The sequence below is a fragment of the Sminthopsis crassicaudata genome, chromosome 2, assembly GCF_048593235.1.
Source record: "Sminthopsis crassicaudata isolate SCR6 chromosome 2, ASM4859323v1, whole genome shotgun sequence".
In the NCBI taxonomy this organism is placed as follows: domain Eukaryota; kingdom Metazoa; phylum Chordata; class Mammalia; order Dasyuromorphia; family Dasyuridae; genus Sminthopsis; species Sminthopsis crassicaudata.
Window position 1 is genome coordinate 107,251,727 of NC_133618.1, and position 27,252 is coordinate 107,278,978.

A 27,252-nucleotide genomic window follows, 5' to 3' on the forward strand; every position below is an offset into this window, starting at 1 on the left:
AAACCATTATTTTCAAAACTCTCATCATCTCCAAAGAGTCTCAGAATTCATTTTAACTTCACTAACAACTTTTAATCTTTTTTTTTTTTTTAATCATGAGTTCTCAGAAAATTGATTTCTGTCCCCTATACAAACCAGTAAGATAATGAACACAAATATAAATGTCTTTCAAAATGAGTTAAACTATAACTAATAAGAAACATAAGAACTTACCTGTGGTGTCCAAGAAACAGAAAATGGAAGAGGTAAATCTACATAGCAATCCGGTGATTCTGTTGGATACTGTGGGGAAAAAAAAGTGACAACTTCAATGATTACAGCTCCTCTTTGTCTATCTTTAAGGTTATGTGACTTTTGTTAAAATAGAATGAAAGACTTGATTATTTTAAATCAAGAGTTTTATATATAATTTTTAATCTAGCAATCTTAATTCCAACATTGTATAAACAGGTATTACCACAGATCTGTACATTTCATGAATAAAAAGGCTATGCTATCTAAACTTTGCAACTTCCTTAATACAATGCTGTATACATGGACAATTCTTAATAAATGTTCATTAAGAAATGAATTCACTTAAAATAATCAAGGAATATATACCTATATAGAAGTACAATAACAATTATACAGATAATATTTTTCATTAAAATTTGATTTTCCACATTAATATGTTTGCCTTTTAAGAAGAGGTAAAGGCTGAGATTAGATTAAAAAACAAACAAACAAATAACTTCAAGTATACTAAGGAATTTGAAATTAATGAAAGGGAAAGAAGTGAATGCAAAGACTAATCCATTGAGGATAAAGTACAAAATCTGTAACTGATCTGACATTAATAGGATCTTAGGTCTATAACTAATCTTATGAAGTGAAATTTTTCTGGGGAAGAAAGGATCTCTAATATGTGTATAGTCATGATTGAAAAAAAAAAACAAAAAACAAAAAACTAAGAACTAAAGTTTCCCAAAAAGGACACAGAATCTCTCGTAGTTTTAGATCAGGAAGAGAGGTTAGGTGGAGTCTATTTAAAGAAAGTTGTTAATTTGCTTATTTGAGAGTCCACTTCTAGAATTCTTTACTTTGAATTATAATTTTATATATGTGTGTGTGTATTATAATACTGTATTATACATATATTATGTACAGAATACATATAATTATATGTAATTAATTATATTTTTTCATTATTTTCCTTGAAGGAGACTGAGTGTCAGAAAAAACTTTATGATAAAAAAAGATATAGTTTTTTTGTCATATTAAATTCCTCTTTTACCTCCCAATTTTGAGTATTTTCTTGGATAAGCATAAATGGAAGATCACTAACAAGAATTTGAGTGGATATTTATTAACTCCCTAAAAGATCTAAGTACTAAAATGAAGATTTTACTCTTCTGAACACTATACAAAGAAAGGTATTAATTTAAGCCTAACTATTGGTAACTTACAATCTAAAACTGATTCAATTTAAAAATATTTGATATTCTGATATAGACTGATATGTAAATGATTTAAATGAAAAAGCACAGAACAGCTTTGATATGATGTAGCAGTAAGAGCCAACTGAAAGTCAATCTTGACTGATTAGGTTAATGGAGGGGAACAGTAATGCAGATAACCTGAAACTCAGATGGTACGAAAATCATTTATATTTAGCAGTGGAGTATATTTTTGCATTTACCTTCTGGTAAATATGTCTGACTTTCTAATAATTCACATCACTTCAAACAAAATAATAAAAGCATGTCATGAGGTTCTCAACTACTTTAAAAGTGGCAAGTATTTATTTTCCCTTTTTTGTGCACTGCTACCTGCTGGGAATAGTCAGTCCATCAATAAATATCAATTCTCATTCTAAAGCAAAGTACCAACCAAATACAGAAAGTGGCCTATGAAGTTTGCATTAAATATATGGCATTCATGGCTTTGGACATAAACAGAAATAAATGTACATAGGCCATCATGTTAAATAGAAAAGGATCTCATCTTATCAGCAAATGATATTTTATAAAATATAAGACCCTTTCTGGTCTTTTGAAAAGCACCTGAGAAAGGCTATAAATGATGAGGGGGAAAACTCCACAAAAAAAGAAGCAAATATCACATAATTCTCAGAGAAATTTCTTTAGACTTCAATTAGGTGTAAACAATTTCACTATTTGTTTCCACTTTTGCTTCTATATAATCTTTTTTGTAAAACTACCAAGAAACAAAATGAAGAAATATCATCCTCTCTCAAACTTTCAGGTCTCCCAAAGGTCAAAATGGATGCCAATTAATTTTCTATATTTGTTTATTCACTGAAATCTAAAGCCAAGCTGGGTTTTTTTTTTAACTTTAATCTTATAAGGATTAGAGTTGTTGCCCATCCCCATGCATCTAGCATGTTTTCTAGAAACAGTTCAAGAACTTTAAATCTTACTCGCTAATTTAACTCAATGTTAGTTTTGATACATACTATTTCTTTTTTATCTTTTAGATGAGAGAGAAGAATGTGTTTAGAACTGATCAAACTTATTTAGCCTGATACTTCCCATACAGCTATATTTCAAAGACTGTTCAGTTCAAGGTGACAGTTCTTATGTCACTAGATATTATGGTCTCTTTAGTAGAAAATTGTGCTTTGAAAAAGTGTCAGTTTCTTATGTATTGAATGTATGGATTAAGCATTATAAATCATATCCAGTGAATCTATTTTCCTTTCAAAATGTTAGACCAAACAATATAATGCAAGTAAGGTAAAAAGTATATCATGTAATTACTTTGACACATAATTTTTTTCATAAAACTCCCTGCTTAAAAAAAGCATCCATAACCTCATAGGCTTTCAACTTAAAGCAAAGAAAAAGTAAATTAAGTGCTGAATCTTATAACCTTGATAGTATCCTATCAAACAACTATATGCCTAAATATAATCTAGGTCAAAGCAGATATAAAAGGGCTGATGAAAGAAACAAAGCTCATCTTTACTCAGGCCCTCTGCCTGATTTTAACAAGTCAAGTGCTCTCACTTTCCTTTTCAAGGCAAAAAAATATTTGCAAATGAATAAGTAGAAAATCTTTTCAGACAAAACTATAACCTGCTTTAAAAAATTTAATTACTAAAATAGATTTGCTTAGTGAGAGGTTAATTAGGTTTATTAACATATCTTAATCAAACTATATTCCCTACACTGAAAAAAAATTGAAGTTCCCTAAGTACCTAGTTTATTATGAATTGGTATATTTAATACAAAGAATAGAATCCTGCCATTAATTTCATAATATTTTACCTCTATCTGTAAATATCCTGGAACCAGTTAGATAACTGAAAAGCACTTTGCCAAACTTCAGGACATCTTTCCATAGTCAAAGTGTATAATTTTATACAATTCAACAATAGAGCCATTGCCCCAAAACTTGACTTGTCTTACTTAGAAGTTTAAATAACTAAACAGCTCTAAGTGACATAAAGTATTTCTTCAGATATCATTGAAACATTCAATTTACAGTGATCAAATATCTTTCTGGGAAATGAAATACATGATGACTATTATAATGTAACATTTTATTAAGTATAAATGGCAATAGTTGCTATAGAATCTTATGTTTTTTAGATTCTAAGACAGACTTCTTCCTCAGAAAATTCAGCATAAGATTTTTGTCTGGTACTCTTAGACCTTTATCTCCTGATTTTTTGACTGTGTAGTTCAGTTGTGTCCTTGTAGTAAAGAAACACAAAGCAGAATGATATTAGAGAATATTTCCACCACAAAGTGCTCACCTTGAGCACTTGATTTTTTGGCAGGGAACCCTGATTTTCCTTGAACTGGAAAGGAGAAATTGAAACTGTCCACTGAAATTAAAAAGGTTATTTTACTTATATATCCTAGATGACTTACAGCAAAATAAACCACATAAAGATACTTTTAAAATAATAAAGCATAAAGTTTTCTGGTGTTGAATTTCATGTGTGTGTATGTGTTTTTGGAATGCCAATATGTATGGAATGGAAATTTATTTCTTTTACTTTAGCTTCAAGTTATTGAGGCCGTTGAACAAAATTTTTGAGAGAATGATAACTCAACTATTTCAACTCTAGTAACCATAGTAGTATTTAATTCCTATATTCTTTTGAGACTACTCTATCTAACTCAAGTTCTTATTTTCCATACCTAGTAGAGAGACAGTCTATTTATATAAAATGACAGGTTACTTATTTTCAGGAGTACAAAAACAACTTTCATCCTTTTCTCATGTCCTATAGCTCAGTTGTATCATATATTTTAAATGGACAGCTGTATCTATCATTGCATAACTGATATTCTAAAGCCAAAATATTCCTGAAAGAGAAACTTCCTTATAACTACTTATTTTCAGTTTCTATTTAAGCTGAGATCCTAATGAATAATCCCATTTACTACCAGAAGCATCCTGACTTTTCCTTTCCTTTCTAGAAGAAAGAAAATATGATCTCTTAATTCATTCCCAACTCTCAGAACCTTAATTTTACTTATGAACTCTACTACTACAAGTGTAACTTATGCATAAGGTAATACTTGAAAAAACCCTTCTGAAATTCTATAATTCTCTTTATTATTTTCTTAAGAAGCAGGAGTATGTAAAGAATAATAATCAGTAGGTCAAACAAAAATGATAATCAGTAAGCATAAAATAAAATTTTATTCATGCCAATCTTTGCAACAACAAATACCTTTTTTGTTTGTTTTACAAATAGAGTTTCAGTAAAAACTCTGGGTGGCTGTCATTATAAGAGCTTTTCTGAGGATAAAAGACTTTCACCTATCTTAGAAAAGAGTATTCCTATTAACTAAAATAGAAAGTGAAATCACTTTATGCCAATTAAAACACAATTGCTAAGCTTCTCTTAAAAACAACATTACTTCCCATTTATTTTGTCTTACTACTTTAATACCAGTTGGTTTGAAATTGTTACTATACTATTCAAATTCAGAGGGAAAGAAAGAAAGGGAAGAAAGAGAACAAGAAAGAAAGCAAAAGGATAGGGACTGATAAAAGGAGTGATTTCTCAATATGGCTTATATGGGCACCATCAGATATCAAATTTCTGTGTCACCCAGCACACGCTTTTATATATTAATTTTCTCTTGTGGCAAGCTTAAATGCCAGACACATTTTTAAAAAGGACAAACACAATTGATCTTTTCATCACTACAATCTTCTGAAATAGAGTTGATTGATGACTACTAGGTACAATAAAAAAGTTACAAGTCCTGATTTTCTTCATATTCTAATGTTTCCCCAGTTATTACTATTCCTATGTAAGCCTCTAATCTGCAGAAACTGTCTATGTCAATTACTATTCAAAACCTACATTCCAGGGCCATCAAAATAAAGTAATGTAGCATTGTTCTGGGTCAGTAAACTGAACATGTTGTTATTGAGTAGTATTGATTGTCAATATGCTAAGAATTTTCTGGCAGGTATGACCTGCCTAAAATCTTTACAACATACAAAGAGGAAAAAAATTTAGTAATACAAAACACAAAGTAAACAGGGAGAGGAAGGAAACTCACAGAAGGGAATGAAGGCAAAAAGGAATAAAGAATAGCTATTTAAGAACATCTAGTGGATTCAAGTTGTTAGCAGCAGATCTCAGCCAAAAATTCCAGATCAGTGGAAATCCAGCACTTGAGATAAGAGAAGCTTCCAATGTAATGATTTTTTGCTAATTTCCTACAAAGGACATGTGAACAAGGCTTGCTACTTCCAGATATGGAAACATTCAATTTTCATACTTTAACTACTGCCTTCACGTACACATATACAGATACTGACAATGCTGTTTAAAAAAATCTTTAATATGCACAGAAAAACTGTGTCCCAATATATAGAAGATACCTCTCTATTATACATGCACTCTAAAACAATACATTTTTTTCACCTGAAAAGACATGCGAGTTGGTCAAAAGCATTCTAAAGGGCTTGATAAAGAACTCCCAGAGTCACATTTGCTACAAAGGTAACAATTTAAATTCATATTTTCATTTAAAAACCAATAGAAATTTCTAATACTATTATCTATAAAAATGCCTATTTTAAAAGTTATAGTGATTATTGATCACCAATATTTGCTGACTGCTCACTATGTGGTGAATATTACTCTATTTAGTATCTAGGAAAGATGAGGAAGATATCATCTACATAATAACTTTAAAATGTATAATCTTCAACATTTTAAATTAAAAGTTTATTAAAAACTAACTTCTATACTTTGCCATGCTATGTGTCTTAAATTGTGACTAAAAAAAAATCAAAATAAAAAGAACTCTGTCAAATCATTAATCATTCCTTTTAAGTTATAACAGTAGGAAGTCAATTCATTAATATAAGAAAGAGATAAAGAAATCCAAAAATTAGTTTCCTCAGGTTAATTGACATAGCTAAGATTCTTTGTGGTAGGCAGCTATAAAGAAACCTGGATAGGGAGTTAGTAGAAGTCTTGTCTTCATCCAGTTGCATGAATATTGACAAAATCACTAAACTGCACTGTTTCAGATTATTCATATGGAAAACAGGAATAATTTTGTTCTGCCTGCCTCTGGGGTTTTTATGAAGAAAATATTTTTCTTCTTAATTACAAAACACTGTTAAGTAATAAACAATTACTACCATGTCTATGCCAACCATTTAAATGAAAACAAAAGTTCACCTTTGTCTTTAGCTTGAGAGTGATTAAATGTTCTCTCCCAGAAGTATCTTTGGCTTTTAACTTGATGGTACTAAAGGAAGTATCCACATACACGAGTCTGTGTAAGAAAGAGAATGAAAATGATGATAACATTTAGGGGAATTACAATTTGAAATTTTTTTTCCATGCTCCTATTAATCTATTACAAATATTAATCAGAGGCAGTCCTGCGTGGCAGCCATTTCTGCGGCTATAGATTTACTGCTGTTAATACACCGGCCTGGTGCTTAATGCAGTCATATATCTCCGGGTTATTTACAATGTGTGTCAAGGCTCACGCTGTGGTCAGTGAGCACCATGTTTCAGTTTTCCATCACTGGAACCTTTGGCACACACAGCATGTTCCTGTCAACCTCTACTTAGGTACACATTAAACTTCCTGTCAAACTCTTTGATCCATTTCTGCAGTTTCATACAGTATGAGCCTTTTATGCTTTTTTTATTTGTTTTTCTCCTAAATGAACTTCTCCTTTATTATCAATACTGTTCTTGTAGAATATCTAGCTGATATTAGTTCATATACACAAATTGATCCTCCAAGGAAAATGCTATACAAGTACAGGTGCAACCCGATTTATTTCCAATAAATTTTCCTTCATAAAAAAAAGTTTTATTCAATATATAGAAGTATAGTCAATATACTTCTGACACTTAACCTTGGTCCATATAACTAATATTTTAAACATATGGCATAAGCACAGTTGTTTTGGTTTTAAGTTGCTACAGAAACATGAATTTCCTACAATGGAGACCAATACACTTTGAAATACATCATTCTGTGGAAATATGGTCCCCTGAGTAGTATAAGCTACTGCCAAAAAGGTTCAAATTTAGCAGTATATTTACTAGTGAACTGGGCATGCGGATATTTTTTGACATTTTTACAATACCATTCTCTTGTAAAGATAAAAAGCAGTCTAAGAGTATTGCACAACTTATCACCTAGACTGATGGCAAGACCCATTAGAGTTCAAAACTAGCATTAGCCTCCTGACCTATGTAACAATTTTTTTTAATACCATTATATGTGAGTCCAGTCACTTGATCTGGCATGCTGGGAAAATGGCTTTTTTGCAAGAGATGCTGGGCAAAGAATTGTGGAGCTCTCTTTTCTGCAGTGAATAATAGATCTGAACCAAAGAGGGCACAAAGTCTTGGCTAGAAGAAGCAAAAGAAAAAAAAAACAACCCATGGTTCTAAACTTTAATATACAATATTGATTTTTTAAAATAGCATTCTTAAAAATCTTTGATCTGCTATTATATCCATCAATGTCTCCCCTAACATACCACTGTTAGCCAAATGTCAAAAATTTTTATTTATCAGGAGAACATATCAATATGATATTACCTATCTATCCATATATCTGGTAATCTCTGTCAATTTGGAAGTATCCAAATAAGCAAATAACATTTTTTTACATTTCATGAGTTTGTCCGGCAAAGTATGAAACGCTGTCTTAGCCATAGATATACAGAGAGATATTCACAAAGTTTTCTTCAAAGTGTTTGTAGATTAGGAAGAATGCTTTAAATAAGTTTTTACTATAACCAAAAACCAAAAGAAAGTGAAACAGACCTGTTCTCAAAGACAACCCCCCCCATTTGAAGAAGAAGAAACAAAACACGAGAGAATGCTATATAAATGGAAAATTCTGCTTGACCTTAGGGTGTAAGTGGAGGGCAGATAATCCAGACCCTAAAGTCCAGGAACTCTTATTGTAATATATGGGGAAAGCAAAATTGAGATGGGATCTAGGTTGATAGATTTTCAGATTGTGGCAGCTGGGAAAGGTCCCATATGTCTATTTGGTTGTATTCTGCTGTCCATTCTGTGATAGTTTCTGGGATGAAGGGTTAGATCAAGTTTAGTTTTATTAAAGAAAAGTGAAAAAATAAACTCTAAAACTAGTCTTCATTTTTGCTATTATCATCATTCATATTATTTCTACCATCACCACCACCACTACAACTGTTATAGCTAACATTTATATGTCACTTAAAGATTTTCAAAACTGTTTCTATATATGAAACAGGAAAGAAAAATCAGACTGGTTTTACATGACTTAAAAAAAAATAAGAGATACCATTTCCAAAATGTAGTATGAATTTTAAGATTTGTTGCTAAAACAATCATCAGAACAAAACTATCATGTTAAAATATGAGAAATCATAGATTAGAACTTTTAAAAACTTAAAATTAATCTTCATAGTGGTCATTGTACATTTATAAATTATGGACATGATCTATTGGCATTAAAAAAAAAAACAAAAAAAAACTTGACATCTGTAATGGTCCATTGCCAAACAAAATTTAAAAGGAAAAAACTTAGATTTCATTTATTATTATTATATAATGCTATTAAACTATTATATACTATTGTCATAAACATACAAACATGCATATATAAAAACTGCATTTTTGTTACATGGATAATGATTCAGTCATTTGGAAAAGATTTAAGGGGAGAAACAGTCTGGGGAATCATCTGAAGTTCCTTCTTAATATACATGTTGATTTTATTTAAATGACTAGATGTTATAATTATTTGTGTATTCTTGTTTCCTATCTATACTTTCTTTCTTTCTTTCTTTTCTTTTCTTTTTTTTTTGGGCTGAAGCAATTGGGATTAAGTGACTTGCCCAGGGTCACAGAGCTAGGACGTGTTAAGTGTCTAAGACCAGATTTGAACTCAGGTCTTCCTGACTTCAAGGCTGGTGCGCTATTTACTGTGCTGCCTAGCTGTTCCCCATGTATATTTTCAGGAGGAAATGCTGCTAAAGCTTAATCCTTTTCTAGTTCAGAAAAACCATTGAGTGACTTCACAATATAATTCAGAAAAGCCTATTCCATTCACATTGCTTGAGGGATTCATCTCACAAGTTAGGTCATGAAGAAAGTCTACAAAATTCTCCAAATCCTTGCCTCTTTATTTCCCTAGTATGTATTATCTTCATTTATTAGAATATAAGCTCTTTGAGGGCAGGGACTTTCTGCTTCTATTTATCCTCCCAGAATTTAATTCAGTACTAGGTACACTGTAAATGTTTAATAAAAGCTGACAGTTCAATTCAGACTCATGAGAGGTAGTTTATAATGGTCAAAGAGTAAGAATACATTTTTACTTAACAGAGGCATCCCTTTAGTTTGCCCAGATCAGACTTAAAGAGGGAATAGATACTGTAGGAAGATATAAGTTAAAATTATGCCTCAGATAAATATTACAAGATGTGTGACCTGGATTTACTTCACTTCCTGGTGTTTCAGGTTCATCTTTCCATGAGGTCCATCTTAGATTCCTCATCTAATGATACTCCAAAGGAGCTCCCAACAACAACAATGATCTCATCTAATATGCCTTACTGGTAGCTTTATTTTATTATGGCAATGGAATTTCACTTTGTGTTTCACAATTATCATAAAATAGAAGGGGGAAGCTTCCCCCCGCCCCGATTTAACAAGAAGAAATCTGACAATCAGGACTTTTCTCCAAGCAAGCAGATGATTGTACATTTAAAAAATTACATGCCTCTGACAAATCTAGCTAAAATGCAAGAGTGGAGAGAGAATTCTTTTCTTTCATAACAGGTCATATAATCCATCTACAGAAGAGAGAAACTTGAAATGCTGAGCAGCCAAGTTGAAAGGAAGATCATACTTCATTTACTAAATAAAATGTCTGTTAAAAAGAGTCCCCTTGTCAGCATAGGGTCCCTTCAGAATTTGAGAGCATGTGACTGTTGAAGTGAAAAGGCTTCCTACCTAGCTCCAAAGTTAGTTTTACCAAAATGAAATATTTATTTCCTTCAATTCTGGGATTCTATCCCTATTGAATGGAAATCTTGTTTATTGGCAACATTAATGTTTTCAGCTATATTTCCTTAAAAAGTCATTTTGCAAAATTACATGGAAAGAAGTAGAAAAGATACTATTGAGACTTCTATTTGCATCATTTGCCTTTACAATTCATATGTCTTTATCCACCTGCCTCTCTGGAGGGGAAAAAAGGGAGTTTAGTTTGGTTTGTTTTCATACATACAAGTAGCAACAAAAATAATTTCATCAAAATTTACACTGGATTAAAAAAGACAAAATGTAATAGTGAAAGTCAGCATAGATAACCACTCTATTGTAATTCAAATAAAATGCCACATTCTGATTGAAATATTTACCAGGTGAGCACATCGGAATTATTCACTAGGTTCAAAACAAATTCTAATCACTTCAGATTGGCTGAGGGGCCTGGTCATGCCTTCAGAGACTTCTAAAAAACCCCTGAATAAAAATAAATAAATAGGTAGATAGAAAGATAGATAAATGAATGAATAAGTAAGTAAATAAGTAAGCAAATGAAAGAAAGAAAAGAAAGAAAGAAAGAAAGAAAGAAAGAAAGAAAGAAAGAAAGAAAGAAAGAAAGAAAGAAAGAGAGAGAGAAACAGAGAGAGAGAGAGAAAGGAAGGAAGGAAGGAAGGAAGGAAGGAAGGAAGGAAGGAAGGAAGGAAGGAAGGAAGGAAGGAAGGAAGGAAGGAAGGAAGGAAGGAAGGAAGGAAGGGAAGGAAGGAAGGAAGGAAGGAAGGAAGGAAGGAAGGAAGAAGGAAGGAAGGAAGGAAGAAGGAAGAAGAAAGAAAGAAAGAAAGAAAAAGAAAGAAAGGAAAGAAAGAAAGAAAGAAAGAAGGAAAGAAAGAAGGAAGAAGGAAGGAAAGAAGGAAGGAAAGAAGGAAGGAAAGGAAGAAGGAAGGAAAAGAAAGAAAAAGAAAGAAAGAAAGAAAGAAAGAAAGAAAGAAAGAAGAAGAAAGAAAGAAAGAAAGAAAGAAAGAAAGAAAGAAAGAAAGAAAGAAAGAAAGAAGGAAGGAAGGAAGGAAGAAGGAAGGAAGGAAGGAAGGAAGGAAGGAAGGAAGGAAGGAAGGAAGGAAGGAAGGAAGGAAGGAAGGAAGGAAGGAAGGAAGGAAGGAAGGAAGGAAGGAAGGAAGGAAGGAAGGAAGGAAGGAAGGAAGAAGGAAAAAAAACCACTGAACAAATTAGAATTGGAGGGTTGAGTATATGGCATTAGAAAATACTAGAAAAAATTCTGAGAAGAAAACTTCTTAAAAGAAGAAAGAGAAACATTTCATTCTCAGCTTTGATCTCCTCCTTCACTCCCCTTGATCTGAAAAGGACTTCATGCATTTCAGAGATCCAGAGGATGTGGGATTTCCCATCCTCTTATTATCTCTGGGAAGTTTCTGCATCAAGAACCAAGGACAAAAGGGACACAAATTCAAAGCTTACTATGCAATCCTAGGCAAGTTGTTAAATCTCTATCTGTCTCAGCTTCCTCATCTGTAAAATGGGGATCCTAACAGGATCTACCTCCCAGGGATGTCATGAGGATTCAGTAATATAATAATTGTAAAGCACTTAGCACTGAGCCTGTATTAGCACTATAGAAATGTGAGCTATTATTAGTGATTATTATTACAAAGCACTTGGCAGAAAAATTACACCAACCCTAAAGGAAGCATCTTGAAAATTCTAGCAAAAAGACTTTGAGGAACAATGAGTTATCCTTTTACAGAAGTTATCCCTAAATTTGAACCTATATTCCCTTAGATCCTAAATGTACAGGTAGAAGAATGTTTCATAAACTTGGGGTAATGGAAGGAAAGGAATTTTTTAATCAATTTTTTTTTTTTTTACTAAATTTTGATAACAGTGGAAAATTTAAATACACCTTTCTAAAAGATAGTGAAATCAGTTAGTCAGAATTTATATGAATATTTAACCAAGCAGGACGCACAACAATCCAATCCAACAAGTATCTATATTGTGTTAGGGATACAAGATTAAAACAATGAAATTCTTACCCCTCAATCAGCTCCATGCTTCTTAGTCCCATAAGATGAAAATCTTATACAAATTTCCCAAAATATTAATTCTAGCTAACACTATAATTCTGAAAAGTCCTCCAATTTATAATCATTTGAGTTAGTCATTCAAATTATGATGTGTCATAGACTTTAAATAAATTGTGTCAGATAAAGAACGAAGCAGTTGATCAAAAAGAAAAACTCCCCACTCCCTTTCCATTCATTGCTTAGAAATTGGCTCCTATTAATGAACTACACTGGTTCTCCTGTTAATGACATCATTATAACCAGATTTACTAATTTGGATAAAACCTCATCCTCTTTGACCTTTCAATTGCATCTGACAATGTTGATCAACCTCTCCTTGAAATTGTCTCACTTGGTTTTCCATGGCACTGCACTCCCCTGGTTCTCTTCCAAACTTTCTACAAAGCACAATTCTGAACGTTTTCTTCTCTAGTTATATTTACATACTTGTAATCCATTCTTAATTTCAATTAGAATTCTATGCTCATGGTTAATGAATCTACACCTCTAATGTCCAATTCTATTTCTCTATCTTCTCCAAAAATGTCTCTACTGAGATGTCATCATGACTTCAAATGCAACTTGATTTAAAAAAAAAAAAAAAATCAAATCAACAGTTCCTTACTCTACCCTTTATCTCTGTCAACAGCAACACTGTCCTAAATGGTAACATAATCAAAATTTTAGAGTTACTTTGGACTCCAAAAAAGATCAATGAATTTGGAAATCTTCCTCTGCCATTACTTCCTGGATGCCCTTGACAATTTAGGAATTTAGGGCTTTGTTTTCCTCAAATGTGAAACAATAGATTTGAAATTCCTATAACAGTCACTTAGATATGAAGCTACCATCTTAGGCAAGGCCTCCTTCACCAATATTCTAAAAGCAGCTCTGTCTCTATTTAATCACCAGTCCTTTCCATTCCAGAAACCATAACCAGATTGATTTTATTATTTTTATTGCTTTATTGTTTGCTTATCTATAAAGTAGAACAAAAAGATTACATGTGAATCTATGAATTATAAGGAAGAAAAAATGGGTTGGTCCTATAACAAGAGCAACATCTAAAGCATTATAAAATTAAAAAAACAATGGTTCTCTGAAGATAACATGATGAATTTTGTTGAGCAAAAATTGCAAAGATGTTTTTAAAATATATTAAATCCTAATATTATTTAATAAATATATGTTCCATCAAGTCCTATTCCGATGCTCTAGTCACATAGAGGTGGTTCTGAATTCTGAAAAACTATGCCAAGGAAGCAACATTAGCAGATGCTTTCAAGCTAAAAGGCTTTGAATATGGGCCCAAGAATGATGTGAATGTCCTGTATCCAAGATCCAGGCTTGCTAATTAAGTAAGAAAAGTCACATCATCAAATTAGCCATTATCAGTCTTAATCACAGAAGTATATTTGTCAGTTGTATCAACTCTCAAAGATTACCTACCAAAGTCAAAATGCATTGTGATGGGAGGATTACTCACTGCAGTGAAATCATAGATGACTGAAGAGTTAAAGAAATATTTTAAAAAATAACTTACTTATCCCAACCCAGAGTTTCTATTTCTTCAACAAGACATGAGTAGTAATGAGGAGGAGGTGGTGGTGCATATAGCTCTTGTTTATTCTTCAATGCAACTTCCTGTTTAAAGAGAAAGACAAATACATATACATACATTAGCCCTAGTATAATGGGATCAGTACCAAATGACAATAAACAATTTCATTAAAATTTTCTGGGCTAATCCCAAAACCCTATAAATCTAGCTGACTCATGCCTTTTCTCAGTCATGGTGAAACATGGGAAAGTTACAGAATTTATCAGGTGATAAAGAAAGTCAATGAGGATGCTGAGTGGCAGGTTAGGGGAGATGTGACTTAAGATTCCTGAGATTCCTTCCATTAAATATCACTCAAACCTTGAAAAAAATTATCTAAAAATAACTACCCTCAAACTCTTCTACTTCTTCATCTTTTTGAATCTATCTAGTGAAGAAAAGTAACTCATGAAATACTCCAAGTGACTCCTTAGCACAGAAGTAGGAACTCACTACTTCAGTGAAATCTTTTTTTCTTGTTAGTATATCCTCATCCAAATAAAGGAACAAAATAATCAATAATTGTTCCAGTTACCCATGTCTTAATTCTTTCCATACACTGGCTCTAGTATCTTATATACTATTCTCTTCCTCCCTACCAAGGCTTTTTATCATTCATCAATAACTCAAAAGTCATCTGGAGAAATCATATCCACAAGACACACCACAATGTAAGGTGATAGGTAGAATTTATACAATACACTGAGGATTGGAAAGCACTTTACATATATCTCATTTTTTCCTTCCAGAATCTCTTGGAGGTAGATGTTCCAGGAAAACTGAGGGAGGTAAAGATTAAGTAACATTCCCAGGATCATATAACTAATAAGTATCTGAGGCCACATGTCGACTCAGGTCTTCCATGTCTACTACACAATCCACTGCACTATCTACTAGTCAAGAGAATGAAAGGAAGGCCTTCCCCCACCCCAACATAGGATGGAATTGTATATGTAAGTTCCAAAATATGACACAGAAGCACATGATCTAAACTGGTATGATTTGTCATGATAAGCACCCATTGGAAGAAGAACCCACATCATGGATTTACTGCTTTCTATCGATCTCTCTAGATGGTAGTCAAAAACTACAAACAAAATTATAAAGAAAACAAGATCAAAATCAACAACAATGGAGCAGTTAAAATTAAGAATGAATACTGCTCCATTTTGAAATCGCTAACATTTACAAATTTGGCATTTGAAAAAATATTTTAAGATACTCTCAATTTTATTGAGTGTAAGAAATATTTACAAATTACTTTTGGTGTTCACATTGTCAGAAAAGCCAGAAGGCAATACGAAAGTGTAGGAGTGCAACAGAAGGAGGAAAGGAATTGACAAGAAAAACATTGGGGATGAGACAGAAAATTTAAGTTTTTAGGAAAAAAAAAAAAAATCCAAGCTGGGAAGGGAAGAGAAAAGCAGGAAAAGAGAGTTATCAAATTTTAACCCACAGTATGACCACAGACAAATTACAACCTTACTGTAACCAAGGAAATTCTTTATGCTAAATTACAACTGTTCATCTCCATTGGTAGAGGAAATTTCTTCGCTACAAAAAAAAAGATCCCTACACTAATGAAATCAGTTCTGGTGAAAAGGCAACAACAATAACAGAAAATGTATTTTCATTTTAATCTTAGGATCCTTCCATTTTGAAAAGGTATTATTTTCCACAGAAAATTATTATGAAAGTAAAGGAAATGATTATTAATAACCAACGATTTGGAGAGATCCAGAGCTCCCCCTCTTTCTATAGTCCTCATTTCAAATTTCAATAAAGGACATTACTGATAAGATTGGATTAACTTGTCAGACTCCACCCAACCTTATAAGAAATTTAATCTAATTTCATTGTGTACTACTCAGGTTTGGGTGAGAATAACTTCTTTGATTAGGTTGTCCAAAGCAGAGGTTGCTCTGGATGTAGAGACAGTCTTTGTCTAAGAGTGACATGATGTTACTCTCTCAGTTCCTCATTGGAGTGAGCCCATTTCTAATTATAATATTTATTCTCTCGTGAATTGTTAACCAATTAGATTTGATTGCCATCCTCAGGAACATCCACTTTTCCAAAGGCATATAAACTATCACCCCTGTGCCATGCATGCACTGCAGTACAATCAAGACTGCCATTGACCTCTTTTATTAATAAAATACTAGCATTATTAATAAAATGATTAGTTACCCAGAAATTATGTCTCTCAAACTTTGTCGCAAAATTATGGTAATTGACAGAGATTTCAAGTTTAAACTAGAAATTTATGTGAAAAAATTCAGTCTTAAGGCTAATAACTAAAATGGTTCTTCTAGTTCTAAAACTATACTAAAGTGAAAATACATTGTAAAGTTAATAGAGGGAGCATAGCCTAGCAGATATAGTGCTGGGCTTGTTAAGGAAGATCCTGGTTCAAATCCAAAAACATTATTAACTGCATAACTAAGCAAATCATTTACCTTTCTATATATCTGAATCAGGGAGCTGGACTTGGTAGGCCTCCAAGGTCACTACCAGTTATAAATCTATAATCCTACAAGAGATAGGATGGAACAGTGAGGAAAGTTAAAAGCACTGTATTTGGAGTCAGAAGACACAGTTTTTAATTATTCTGCTATTTACTCCCGGTGTGAAGGTACAAACTCTCCTGGCTTCTATGTTCTCATTTGTAAAATAAACTCTTAAATCTATGAAGTTATAAATGCCTACACATACATTCCAGCAGAAAAATAAAGAACTAAAGAGAAAATATATACCTGGGGAGAAAGGGGGGAGGGGAAGAAATCTATATCATTTTCAATAACTTTATAAGATGTGATTTTTTAAAAAATTAGTGTTACCCTCTAGGGAACTCCAAGTGAGGAACATGACTTACTAAGGTAGATCTGCTATAACTTAGAGAGTTTCAGTTAGATTGTTCTGGGTTACACTATGGGTCAGAGATGAAATATGACCATTGGTCTTCCTAATTCAGATAACTCTTTATAATATACTACATTGATTTTTATTAAAAATGCTTAATACTTTGCTAAAAATAACCAGAAATCTAAAAGTATAATTTTAAAATATTAAGTATTAAATAGTATTTTTGGTTGTTAGAAGGGAAATGTTTGCTTTATTTTAAATTTCATAGGTATTTTTTTCTGAAATATCAGATTTAATTCAGAAAGACTATAAACTACCAAAATCAGAAAATCCTTCATGCTTTAATAATAATAATAATTCATTTGTATATATAACTTTTTCAACATTGTGAAGTGCTTTGCAAATAATAAGCTTGTGAGGTAGGCAGTATAAAATATTAATAGTGTTCCCATTATGCAAATGAGAAAAAATTGTCTCAGAGATTAAATAACTTGCCTCTTGTCATATAGCTAGTGACTAAGATTAAGATTTAAACTGAAATCTCCAGAATTTCTTATTTCCACTATTTCATACTAATTAAGGAAAATACTAACTACCCCACCTACTTACTCAAACATCATTATCAAACTAGATTTTTTTTTTTGCAGTTTCTGCTTTTTGAAAAAAGAAATCAAGATAAATCTATAATGACAAAAATTACTATTATAATTAAGAATCCATATGATAGTTTGGGAATGCCAAATAACCAATGCTGAAATTGCCAAAGTGCTCTCTAGATTTTAAATAGCAGGGCTCAGAATAATCAAGCTTCATTAATCCTTGTATCTTAAGTAATTTACTACCAAAAAAAAAAAAAAAAAAAAAAAAAACCAGGTCTATTTTTTATGGCTTAAAAACAGGTTTTCAATCCCTTTTTTATGGGGGAAGGAGGTAACCACTTGAAGATAGTATAAAACTTATGCAGTTATACTGAAGTCAACCAATATAAATTTGGTAACTCCTTAAGTTATTAAAATCAATCACATAATTTCTTCAAAGGTAATGAATATCATCATCTTAATACTAGCAACTTCAAAATTCAAGCTAATAAATCTTACATTTTTAAGAGCTCTAGGTCTTGGATTAACAAAAAAATCAGAAATCTACATTTGTTTAAAAAAAAGTAAGCTAAATCTGATAGAATCATATTTTCCTATAAATATATATATATATATATATATGTATATATATGAGAAACATATATTAAATATTTCCTGCAACTTAGAAACCTGCCTCAGTAATTCTAAAGGTTAGAGTTCCAACTAAGTCACGCCTGTGTTTATATGAGTTACTAAATCTAAATTTGTTTTTTACATTAAACTAAAACATAAACAGTCTATATTATCATTTGCTATCTCGTTTTAATATGATCATTATTTCTTCAAATTATATGCTAAATACAGCTGTGACTGATGGCTTAGGTAATAAATAGAATTATTTCTGATGACTGCTTAATAGGGCAAAACTGTGTTGCTTTACTCTAGTTCCCACATACATTTAACTTACTTGCCTACAGCTTGACTTGTAATTTTTTTTTTTTTAATTCTCCTAATATTATGAAGGGGAAAAAAGGAAACTTCCCTTAGACACATTTATTTTTATTCATATTTTACCACTGGCACATGTTGAAAATAAAACTATAAGGAAATAAATCATTAAAGTATTTATAAACATTTCTCTTTTTTAAAGCATTTGTTCTTAGTAATGTGACTATAAAAAAAACTCTTGAACCTTCTCTATTCTTAGCTTGCGCGCGCATGCACACACACACACACACACACACTTGTTATTTTGTTTCAGTCATATCCAATTCTTTGTGACCCCATGTGGGATTTTTTTGGCAAGGATTCTGGAGCAATTTGCCATTTCCTTTTCCAGCTCATTTTGCTAATGATGAATAGAAGTAAACAGGGTTAAGTGACTTGCCCAGGAAACACAAGTAAGTGTCTGAAGCGGGATCTGAACTCAGGTAGATAAGTCTGGCTACTTGAGATCTAACCATCTAACTCCCATATCATCTGATACACAAAGAAACAAACATATATACATATACATAGTTAAATGACTTTCCAGAGTAACATATCTAGCAAAAGCCTGAAGCTGGTTTGAATTCAAGTCTTCCTAACTTCAGAACCAAGTGCTCTAAGTACGGTGTATACACAGATAAAAGACATATGTGCATGTGAGCATATGTGTGGGGGTATTTAGGATAACATAGAATAAAAACTCATTATACAAACAAGCTTTAAAAAGTCCTTCAAGATCACTTGGTCTAACCAACACAGTGGTCCTCAAACTTTTTAAATAGGGCCCTCAGACTGTTGGAGGGCCAGACTATAGTAAAACAAAAACTCACACTTTGTCTCTGCCCCTCAGATCATTTTGCCATAAGGTGGGCCGAATAAATGTCATCAGCCAGCCTGCATCTAGCCCGAGGGCCATAGTTTGAGAACTCCTGAACCAACTCATTTACAGATAAAGAAAACTGTTAGTTTTGATCTTGTTCCATGCCTATCACTTTTATTTTTTTTAATCACTTGTTAAAAATAAAAGTGCTATATAATTTTTAAAATTCAGTAATTCTAGAATGATTATTCAAATATTTCTTGGCTTACTAAGTTTACATATACAACTATCCTAAGGAATCTGATACTTCTTTTACATTTTTAAGCATAATCTCTCCTTGGATTTCCAAAAGTTCTTTGAGAGAAAGAACTTTATTTGTACATTCATGACCTTCACCAACTGGCCAGAGCAAATAATAAGGACTATATATGTATTAGTTTGTTATTTAATCAAACAAATTCCACCAGGAATTAACATGGGTTAAGGGGAACAGACTTCCAGGCCAGTTGTGAGATATACTAACCCAATATATTCAATCAGTAATTTTAAGGGCTATGGAAGAGAATCTGAAATTCTAATTATGTCAGTTTAAAATGAAGTTAGAGAAATTGTGAAAAAACTATAGAATAGTAATACAGTGTCAGAATAAATTTCTTACCAAAATCATCTTCAACTCCATCATAAAGCTCATCAGGTCAGAAGAGTACTGCAATCTCTAAATTAAACAATAGTTCCAATTAATTTTACTTGTTAGTTGGAATTAAAATGTAGGTCAACCTGAATGTGAGAAATTAAATAACAAATTAAACACATCTGCATCTCTTAAGTATAGTGACTATATAACACATTAACCTTTTGACAATTATCTTTATTGGATACACAGCAATGTTCTTAATAAAAACATTTTTTTAAATTCCAATAAACAATCTTCAAATAAATTTTAATAAATTAACATTAAGCTGAAAATGATGCTACTAAATACCATGGTATCTACTGTATTTATTTAACAGATTGTGAACTCCCAGTGGATAATATCTACCTTTTATCTAATCTTATCTCCCCTAATCTTAGCATAATGCTCTACTGATCATAAGTATTTAATAAATACTTTTGTTTTGTTTGTTGAAGTTAATCGAATTGTCCCCACAATTCTTAGGACTAGATTGGCAATCTTACTCTGCATTTTCATCCAGCCAAAAAAAAAAAAAAAAAGGTAGAAAAGAAATAGATTAATTATTATCTAAGAACAACACTGTGTTAATGAAGGGAAAGAAAAGAAACTTATATAGTTGAAAAATGAAATTAAAATGAATGGATTCAAAAATAAGTAAAGATCAAGACTTCATATATTATTTTGATTCCCTCTTATGACCTTGAAGATTAACAACCATTATTATTTCTGTGCCAGAAATTATCCTATAGTAACTCCAAGAAAAAGCAGCAACTATTGAAAAAAAATGAAAAGCCAAACTTCCAAAAGCCAAATGATTATTTAAAAATGTCAAAAGCTCTTTGAAATCCCTCATAATTTATTTTTAAACCCCTATAAGAATCAGAGAATAAAAGAAAGCAATGAAAAGCAAGATCCTGCATTATCTTGTATCTTTAGCTGAAACCCTGAATTATTCTTCTGTTTAATGCTACATTGTATTGCCATTTACCTTTTGTATACTATTGAATCAATACTGCAAGTAATTCTGAACAAGGTCAACAAATGAATTTTTTTCCTCCTCTTCCTTTTAGAAATTTAAAACAAACAACAAAAAAATGTAGGATGAATACATTTAAATCATAGATTCAAAGTTGCACGGGACTTCATAGGTCATCCAAGTCTAGCCAAGCCTCTTCATTTCATTAGGAAAATGAAGCCCAGAGAACATGTGATTTACACATTAAACCCAAACTGTAAATGATTCTGCATAAGGTTAACAAGTAAATTTTTCCTTTCTTATTTTTGAAAAAAAATTTTTTATAAGGTTACAAACTTACAATAGAGTTAAATAATAAAACAGAATCACAGATTTAAATGGTATTTTCAAGGTTACCTAATCTAATGTCTTTACAAAATGGTCAAGTCACTTGCCCAAAGTCATTCAGTTATTAAGTGGTAGCATTTAAACCCACTTATACTGACTCCAAATCCAGGATTCTTTCACCTATGCCCTCTGTTGTATAGTCATCCTCATTGTATTGAAGAGGTGGTCTGTTTTCTACTGACCACAGACAATTTTTCTTCTTTGTTTTCCTAGAGCTAAAAAATACTCCATTACTATTAACATTGGTTGAGGCAAATTCTAAACTTTTCTGGCTTATGTTATTTTATGGCAAATGTTCCGTATAAATTAAACTTTTCTAAGAAATGGTAATGTTCTTTACTTTTGTCAGTTACTGAATTTTTCAACTGACAGCTTGTTCAATAGGTAAGAAGAAAGTTCTCATGCTAACATTACTTTTCTAAATTTTACTTTTTCAAAACTCCTCATTTTGACCTTTGCTCTAAATAGGGAGTAACCTCTTAACACACAGATGATTTGGAAGCAATTCCCATATTGGCAATCATTTCACATCCAGATTTTCTGAGTTTTTTTTTTTTTCTGGTGATGTTCTTAACATCTGCCAAGTTCAACAACATAAGACTCTTCTTGTAGTATCTATCCATGAGGCCTCTAAGTAATCTGAAAATCTCTGGCTATTTTAAATTCTGGATTTCAAATTATATTTTACAAAATAGTTTTGTTTATCATCCCCATGACCAAATTCACATTGAAGTTACCTGGTATGAAGGTGCATGGAGATTTAGTTTAGAAAGTCTGGCCAATTTTTCTATAGTATTTCATATGTATATGTATCAAAGTGTCTCTCATGCATATATTACATTAACACTGTATAAGATACTATGGCAAATGCAGATCCAGAGATAACTTTGTTGAACAATCTGAGTATCAAGGCAAGAAGAAACAACAAATATCAATGATATCAGGATATCCTGCATCAAGTCCAAATTGAAGAACGCAATTAGCACACGATGCCCTCCATTTCCTACCTCCATACCTTTGCTCAGCTATCCTCAATACCTGGAATGCTCTCCCTCTTCATTTTTCTCTGCCTTGGAGAATCTCTAACTCCCTTCAAGATAGGCAACTAAGAGACATTGTAGATAGAGTTAATGGATCCAGACCCCAGAAAACAAGATTTCAAATCCTGAGTAAGGGTTTGACCTTACTTAGACATCTGCCTCAGTTTCCTCAAACTGTTAGAATAGTAAATGGTGAGAATAGTTCACCTGGACAAAAATACAACAGGATAGTCAAAATAAAGAATTTAAACCCCCAATTAAAATACATCATAATTGCAGTACCAGAGAGGAAAGAATGGATCATACAAAGGGCTTTTTATATTTTTAATATTCTTTTCAGACTCAATTTTGCTAATTAATTATGTGAAAGCAAAATTTTATTTTAAGATTGAGAAAAGAAATAATAATTAGGGGAAAATATTTTCATGCAAAATATATAACCATATATGAATATGGAAAGTTAAATGTAGAGAAAATGGCAAAGTAATTGGGTATCAACTCTATAATGAAAACATATTTAACTTTTTTTCTGAAAGGGGATTTACTCATTAACATTTTAACATGAATTTAAAATATGTTGTTGATTTAAAGCTCTCTACTGCATACACAGATACAAAAACACTTCTATTATCCTAATGATTGGGAGCTTTTGATATATATATGCACACATATGCATATAAATATGTATATATATATATATATATACACATACACACCTAGATATAATCAATATTACAATTCTTATAAAATAATAAATTCATTTTTTACTCACATGCATTAAGATATTTTTTAAAAGGACATACTTGGTTTAATATCTGATGATATCCATCCAGTATTGTCTTCAGCTGCCAACTACAGAGTATTCTAAAGATTAAAAATGGGACAAAAGGTTTTAAAATTGCATGGCTTTGTCTTCACCCAAAAAATTATTTCAACATTTCTTTATATGACACAAACATAGTTATATGTATACACAAGAGAGAAATAAACATAATTCTGACAAGTTAATTTTATTACTAATATCTAAAGTATTGTCTTCAAAATGTTTAGTCTTCTTTTTAGCTACCTTTAAAGTACTACATAATCATGAATTTTATTAATTTGACCAATTTTAGTTTAGGCAGGAATATAAAGGATTTTCATTAGGATATGAGACCCCCCAAAAAGCTGATATTTATACAGTGCTTTAAGTAGTTTGCAAAGCACCTTAATAATAATAATAATAATTTAAAAATTAAAAATAAAATTTAATGATAATAAAAAACTTTACATAGTGCTTACTATATGCCAAACACTGTTCTAAACACTATAATTAGCACCTCAAAGGATCCTTACAGCAGTCCTTGGAGGGAGGTGCTATCATTATTACCATTTTAAAGACAAAGAAACTGAGGCAAACAGGTTAAGTGACTTGCCAGTTTCTCACAATTAATGTCTGAGGCCAAATTAGAACTCAAATGTTTGAGTCCAGGACTGGCCTTCTATCAAATGTGCCAACTAGCCGCTCTGTGAAGGGATATGCCATCATGTATTATTATTCCCATTTTATAGAGAAGGAAAGAGGCGAAGTAATTTGTTCAGTCTTATAATTAATAAACATCAGAACCAGAGTTTTTCCCACCTCTTTCCTGATTCCCTGTTCAATAGTCTTCCTACTATATTTCACCATATTGAAAAACGATTACTTTAAGGACAATATACAGTAATTATGACTTACCATAATACTATTCTTAACAACAGAACAGAATTTTTCTACTGAATGAGCTTCTCCTCCCAAAAGGAGTTAAACAAAAATTTTATAAGTGAAATAAAAAACAAAGCTACATAATATATCAGACTTGTATTTAGAATCTAGGACCAGAGAGGAAAGAGTCCCTTTTTGCTTCTTAGTCAGAGCATAGCTGAGGTACTGAGTTCAGTTCTGGATGCATATTTGCAAAATCATGTTAAAAAGCTAGAAACCATCCAGAGAAGGACAAGTAGAAATGGAAAGTAGAATGGACTCCTTTCAGGTAGTTTGAGGCTTGTGCTCCGATCACTAATAGGATTCTTTCCAAATCTGAAATTCTCTGCCTTTTTAAAAAGGCAGGCCACAACAATAGAATATCTTTAGTCTTTAAGAGGGACACTGCCAACACAATTTTTTAAGCAGTGATAGAGAGGGAGCACAGCAGATAGCTCTCTATGATGACAAGAAGACAAGAAGGTGCCCATCCACACAGGTAGGGGAAGTTTTGGGGCAGCTGGGTGGCTCATTAGGTAGAGTGATGGGACTGGAGTCAGGAAGCCCTGAGTTCAAAGCTGACCTCAGATTCAGACTAGCTGCACGGGCAAGTACTTGGGCAAATCATTTAACCTCTGACTTGGACTGCTGGAGAAGAAAGTGGTCAATCATTCTAGTATGTTTGCCAAGAAAACACCAAAGGCAGTATGAATATACTGGTGTCCAGAGTCATCAGCCACGACTGAACAACAACAAGGGGAAGCTTTTCCAGTGAAGCTCCCCACATAGATGAAACAGTTAATCTGAAAATGTACCAAATTTATGCTTATCCAGTCAAATTCTCTCACCCACTGCCCCCAAACAGATAAAAGTTTATCTGAAAAAGCACCAAATATGTGTTTATCTAGCCATATTCTCTCATTAATGCCCGCAAACAACAGAAAGCATTCTTGAGCGAGCTACCATGGGTATGACATATATTCTAAGTTTTATGAATGACTCCTAAACTTAAATGATTCACATAGACACAATATTATCTTTGGTTTTGTGCCCTCTTCATAGTTAGGTTCAAATCATGCACATAGTACACAACTGTTCTTGAACAAATGACTGAAAGGCACATACTACTATTGGTATTTTAAAAATCATGTAAAAGTTCATCTGATGATAAGGAACCGTGTGAAGCAGGCTATGTTGGTGTATGGCAAACACTAACTCCTGGAGTGGGCTGGACCAATCCTACAGAAGCTGCAATCCAGATTCAACATAATTGGTAAAAGTGGATAACATGAAAGAGAACTACATGTAACATGATGTTCTACACAGGAAAATTTGGTTCAATGTATATTTGAGGTGAACTTTTAATATAATAAGTATCATTACTTTTAAATGAATGAAGAATATTATCTTACCTTGCATTTTTTAGTTGAAGATCTTCAGGTAACAGTATTCTTACATGAAAGTCCCTCCCCTGTGAAAAACATTCAAATAGTATAATTAAGTTTATAAACTTCATTTTCATTTAGTTAATTTTGAGAAAATAAGTTAGATTACAATATATCCTTAAAGTTCTGTATTCTCAGAAAAAATATAGAAAATAAATTTTCTTCTGCTACTCTGAAAAATCAGGGGGGGAAACAACTATAAACTATGAATATGGTTGATTTAAGGAGAAATTAAGTCCTCCCTATCTATACTGATCTATAACAATACCTTTATATAATGTCACATTTTCAAGATTTCAGACAGACTAAACAAGGGAGATACAGACAAGAATAGGAAGAATTAGAAACAATAATCCAATGTTCAATAATCAAAATATAAATTACTTAGTTAAGAACTCCCTGTATGATAAAAATATGGCAGAATGAGTCTTAGTCAAACCCTTACATTATATTTCACAATTTTTTTAAATAAATATGTGACTTTAATATTAAAGAAGTAAAAAAAAGAAGTAGGTCCTGTACCTTTCAGCTATGCGTTTGAGAAATATATTTAACCAAACAAGAGATAAAGAAAGGCAATTACAAAAGCTAAAATAGGTAATTTTAATTACATGAAACAAAAGCTTCTACATAAATAAAATTAAAGCACCAAGGATAAAAACAGAAGCAGTTAAATGAGAAAATTATTTGTATCAAAATTCTCTGATAAGGATTTGGTATCTAAGGTATATAAAGAAGTCCAGAAGAGCACTCTGATGAGAAATATACCCCAAGGTAGCTAGCCATTGATAAGAATAAAGTATGTACATACATGAAAATATTTATGGCAACACTTTTTTGTAATAGAAAAGAATTGGAAATAAAATAGATGCCACTGGGGCAGCTAGAGGGTTCAGTGGATAGAGCACCAGACTTGGGAGTCAGAAAGATCCAAGTTCAAATCTGGCCTCATACATGAAGTAACACTGGGAAAGTCACTTAACCCTTATTTACAGGTAAAATGAGAACATACTGGTGAAGAAAATGGCATACTGCTCCAGTATCTCTGCCAAGAAAATTCCATGGATTTAAGTCCATGAGGTCAAATAGAGTCAGACATGACAGAATAACAAAGATGCCACTGATCGGGGAAAGGCAAAACAAATTGTGGTAAATTAATGTATGCTATATGAAATCGTGTACAATACATACAAAGAACATAAAAGATCTACATGAACTTTTTGCCTTTTTTCAAAGCCAAAAAAACAACGTATACAAAGACTACAATAATAGAATGGAAAGAAACACACACACACATACAAATCAAAAATGAATACTACAAAATTTTCAACAAGCATGCCAATAGAAGAGACATGGGAAGATATTTCCAATTCATTTCTTTGACCATGTTTTTGATCTTTTCAATGTAGTGCGCAAGTGTGCTAATTTTTTCCCTCTTTTGGGGGGGGGTGGAGGTGTGGAGAGAGGGTCTTTCAAAAACTACTACTTGTTCTATGGCATGGCTCTCTGAGAGGAAGAAAGAGATCAGGAGCATTACTAGGGAAAACTGATAATGCACAGAAGACATTAATAAAAA

The 27,252-nt window shown here is 32.0% G+C and overlaps 1 protein-coding gene across 2 annotated transcripts in view; it reads right to left on the reverse strand.

Annotated features, from left to right (window-relative positions):
• The window catches only part of FANCL (FA complementation group L), a 79,421-nt gene that overhangs the window by 37,274 nt on the left and 14,895 nt on the right, over nt 1-27,252 (reverse strand). The window contains exons 2-7 of one of the 2 annotated variants that reach the window (XM_074286980.1): nt 25,644-25,702; nt 23,312-23,372; nt 20,091-20,147; nt 14,126-14,226; nt 6,671-6,767; nt 214-282 (exon numbers count right to left, since the gene is read on the reverse strand). In XM_074286980.1, the coding sequence (XP_074143081.1) occupies nt 214-282; nt 6,671-6,767; nt 14,126-14,226; nt 20,091-20,147; nt 23,312-23,372; nt 25,644-25,702 (444 nt within the window). Of the gene's footprint in view, nt 1-213; nt 283-6,670; nt 6,768-14,125; nt 14,227-20,090; nt 20,148-23,280; nt 23,373-25,643; nt 25,703-27,252 lie in introns of those variants that run through there. The other variant, XM_074286982.1, reaches the window with a different exon arrangement.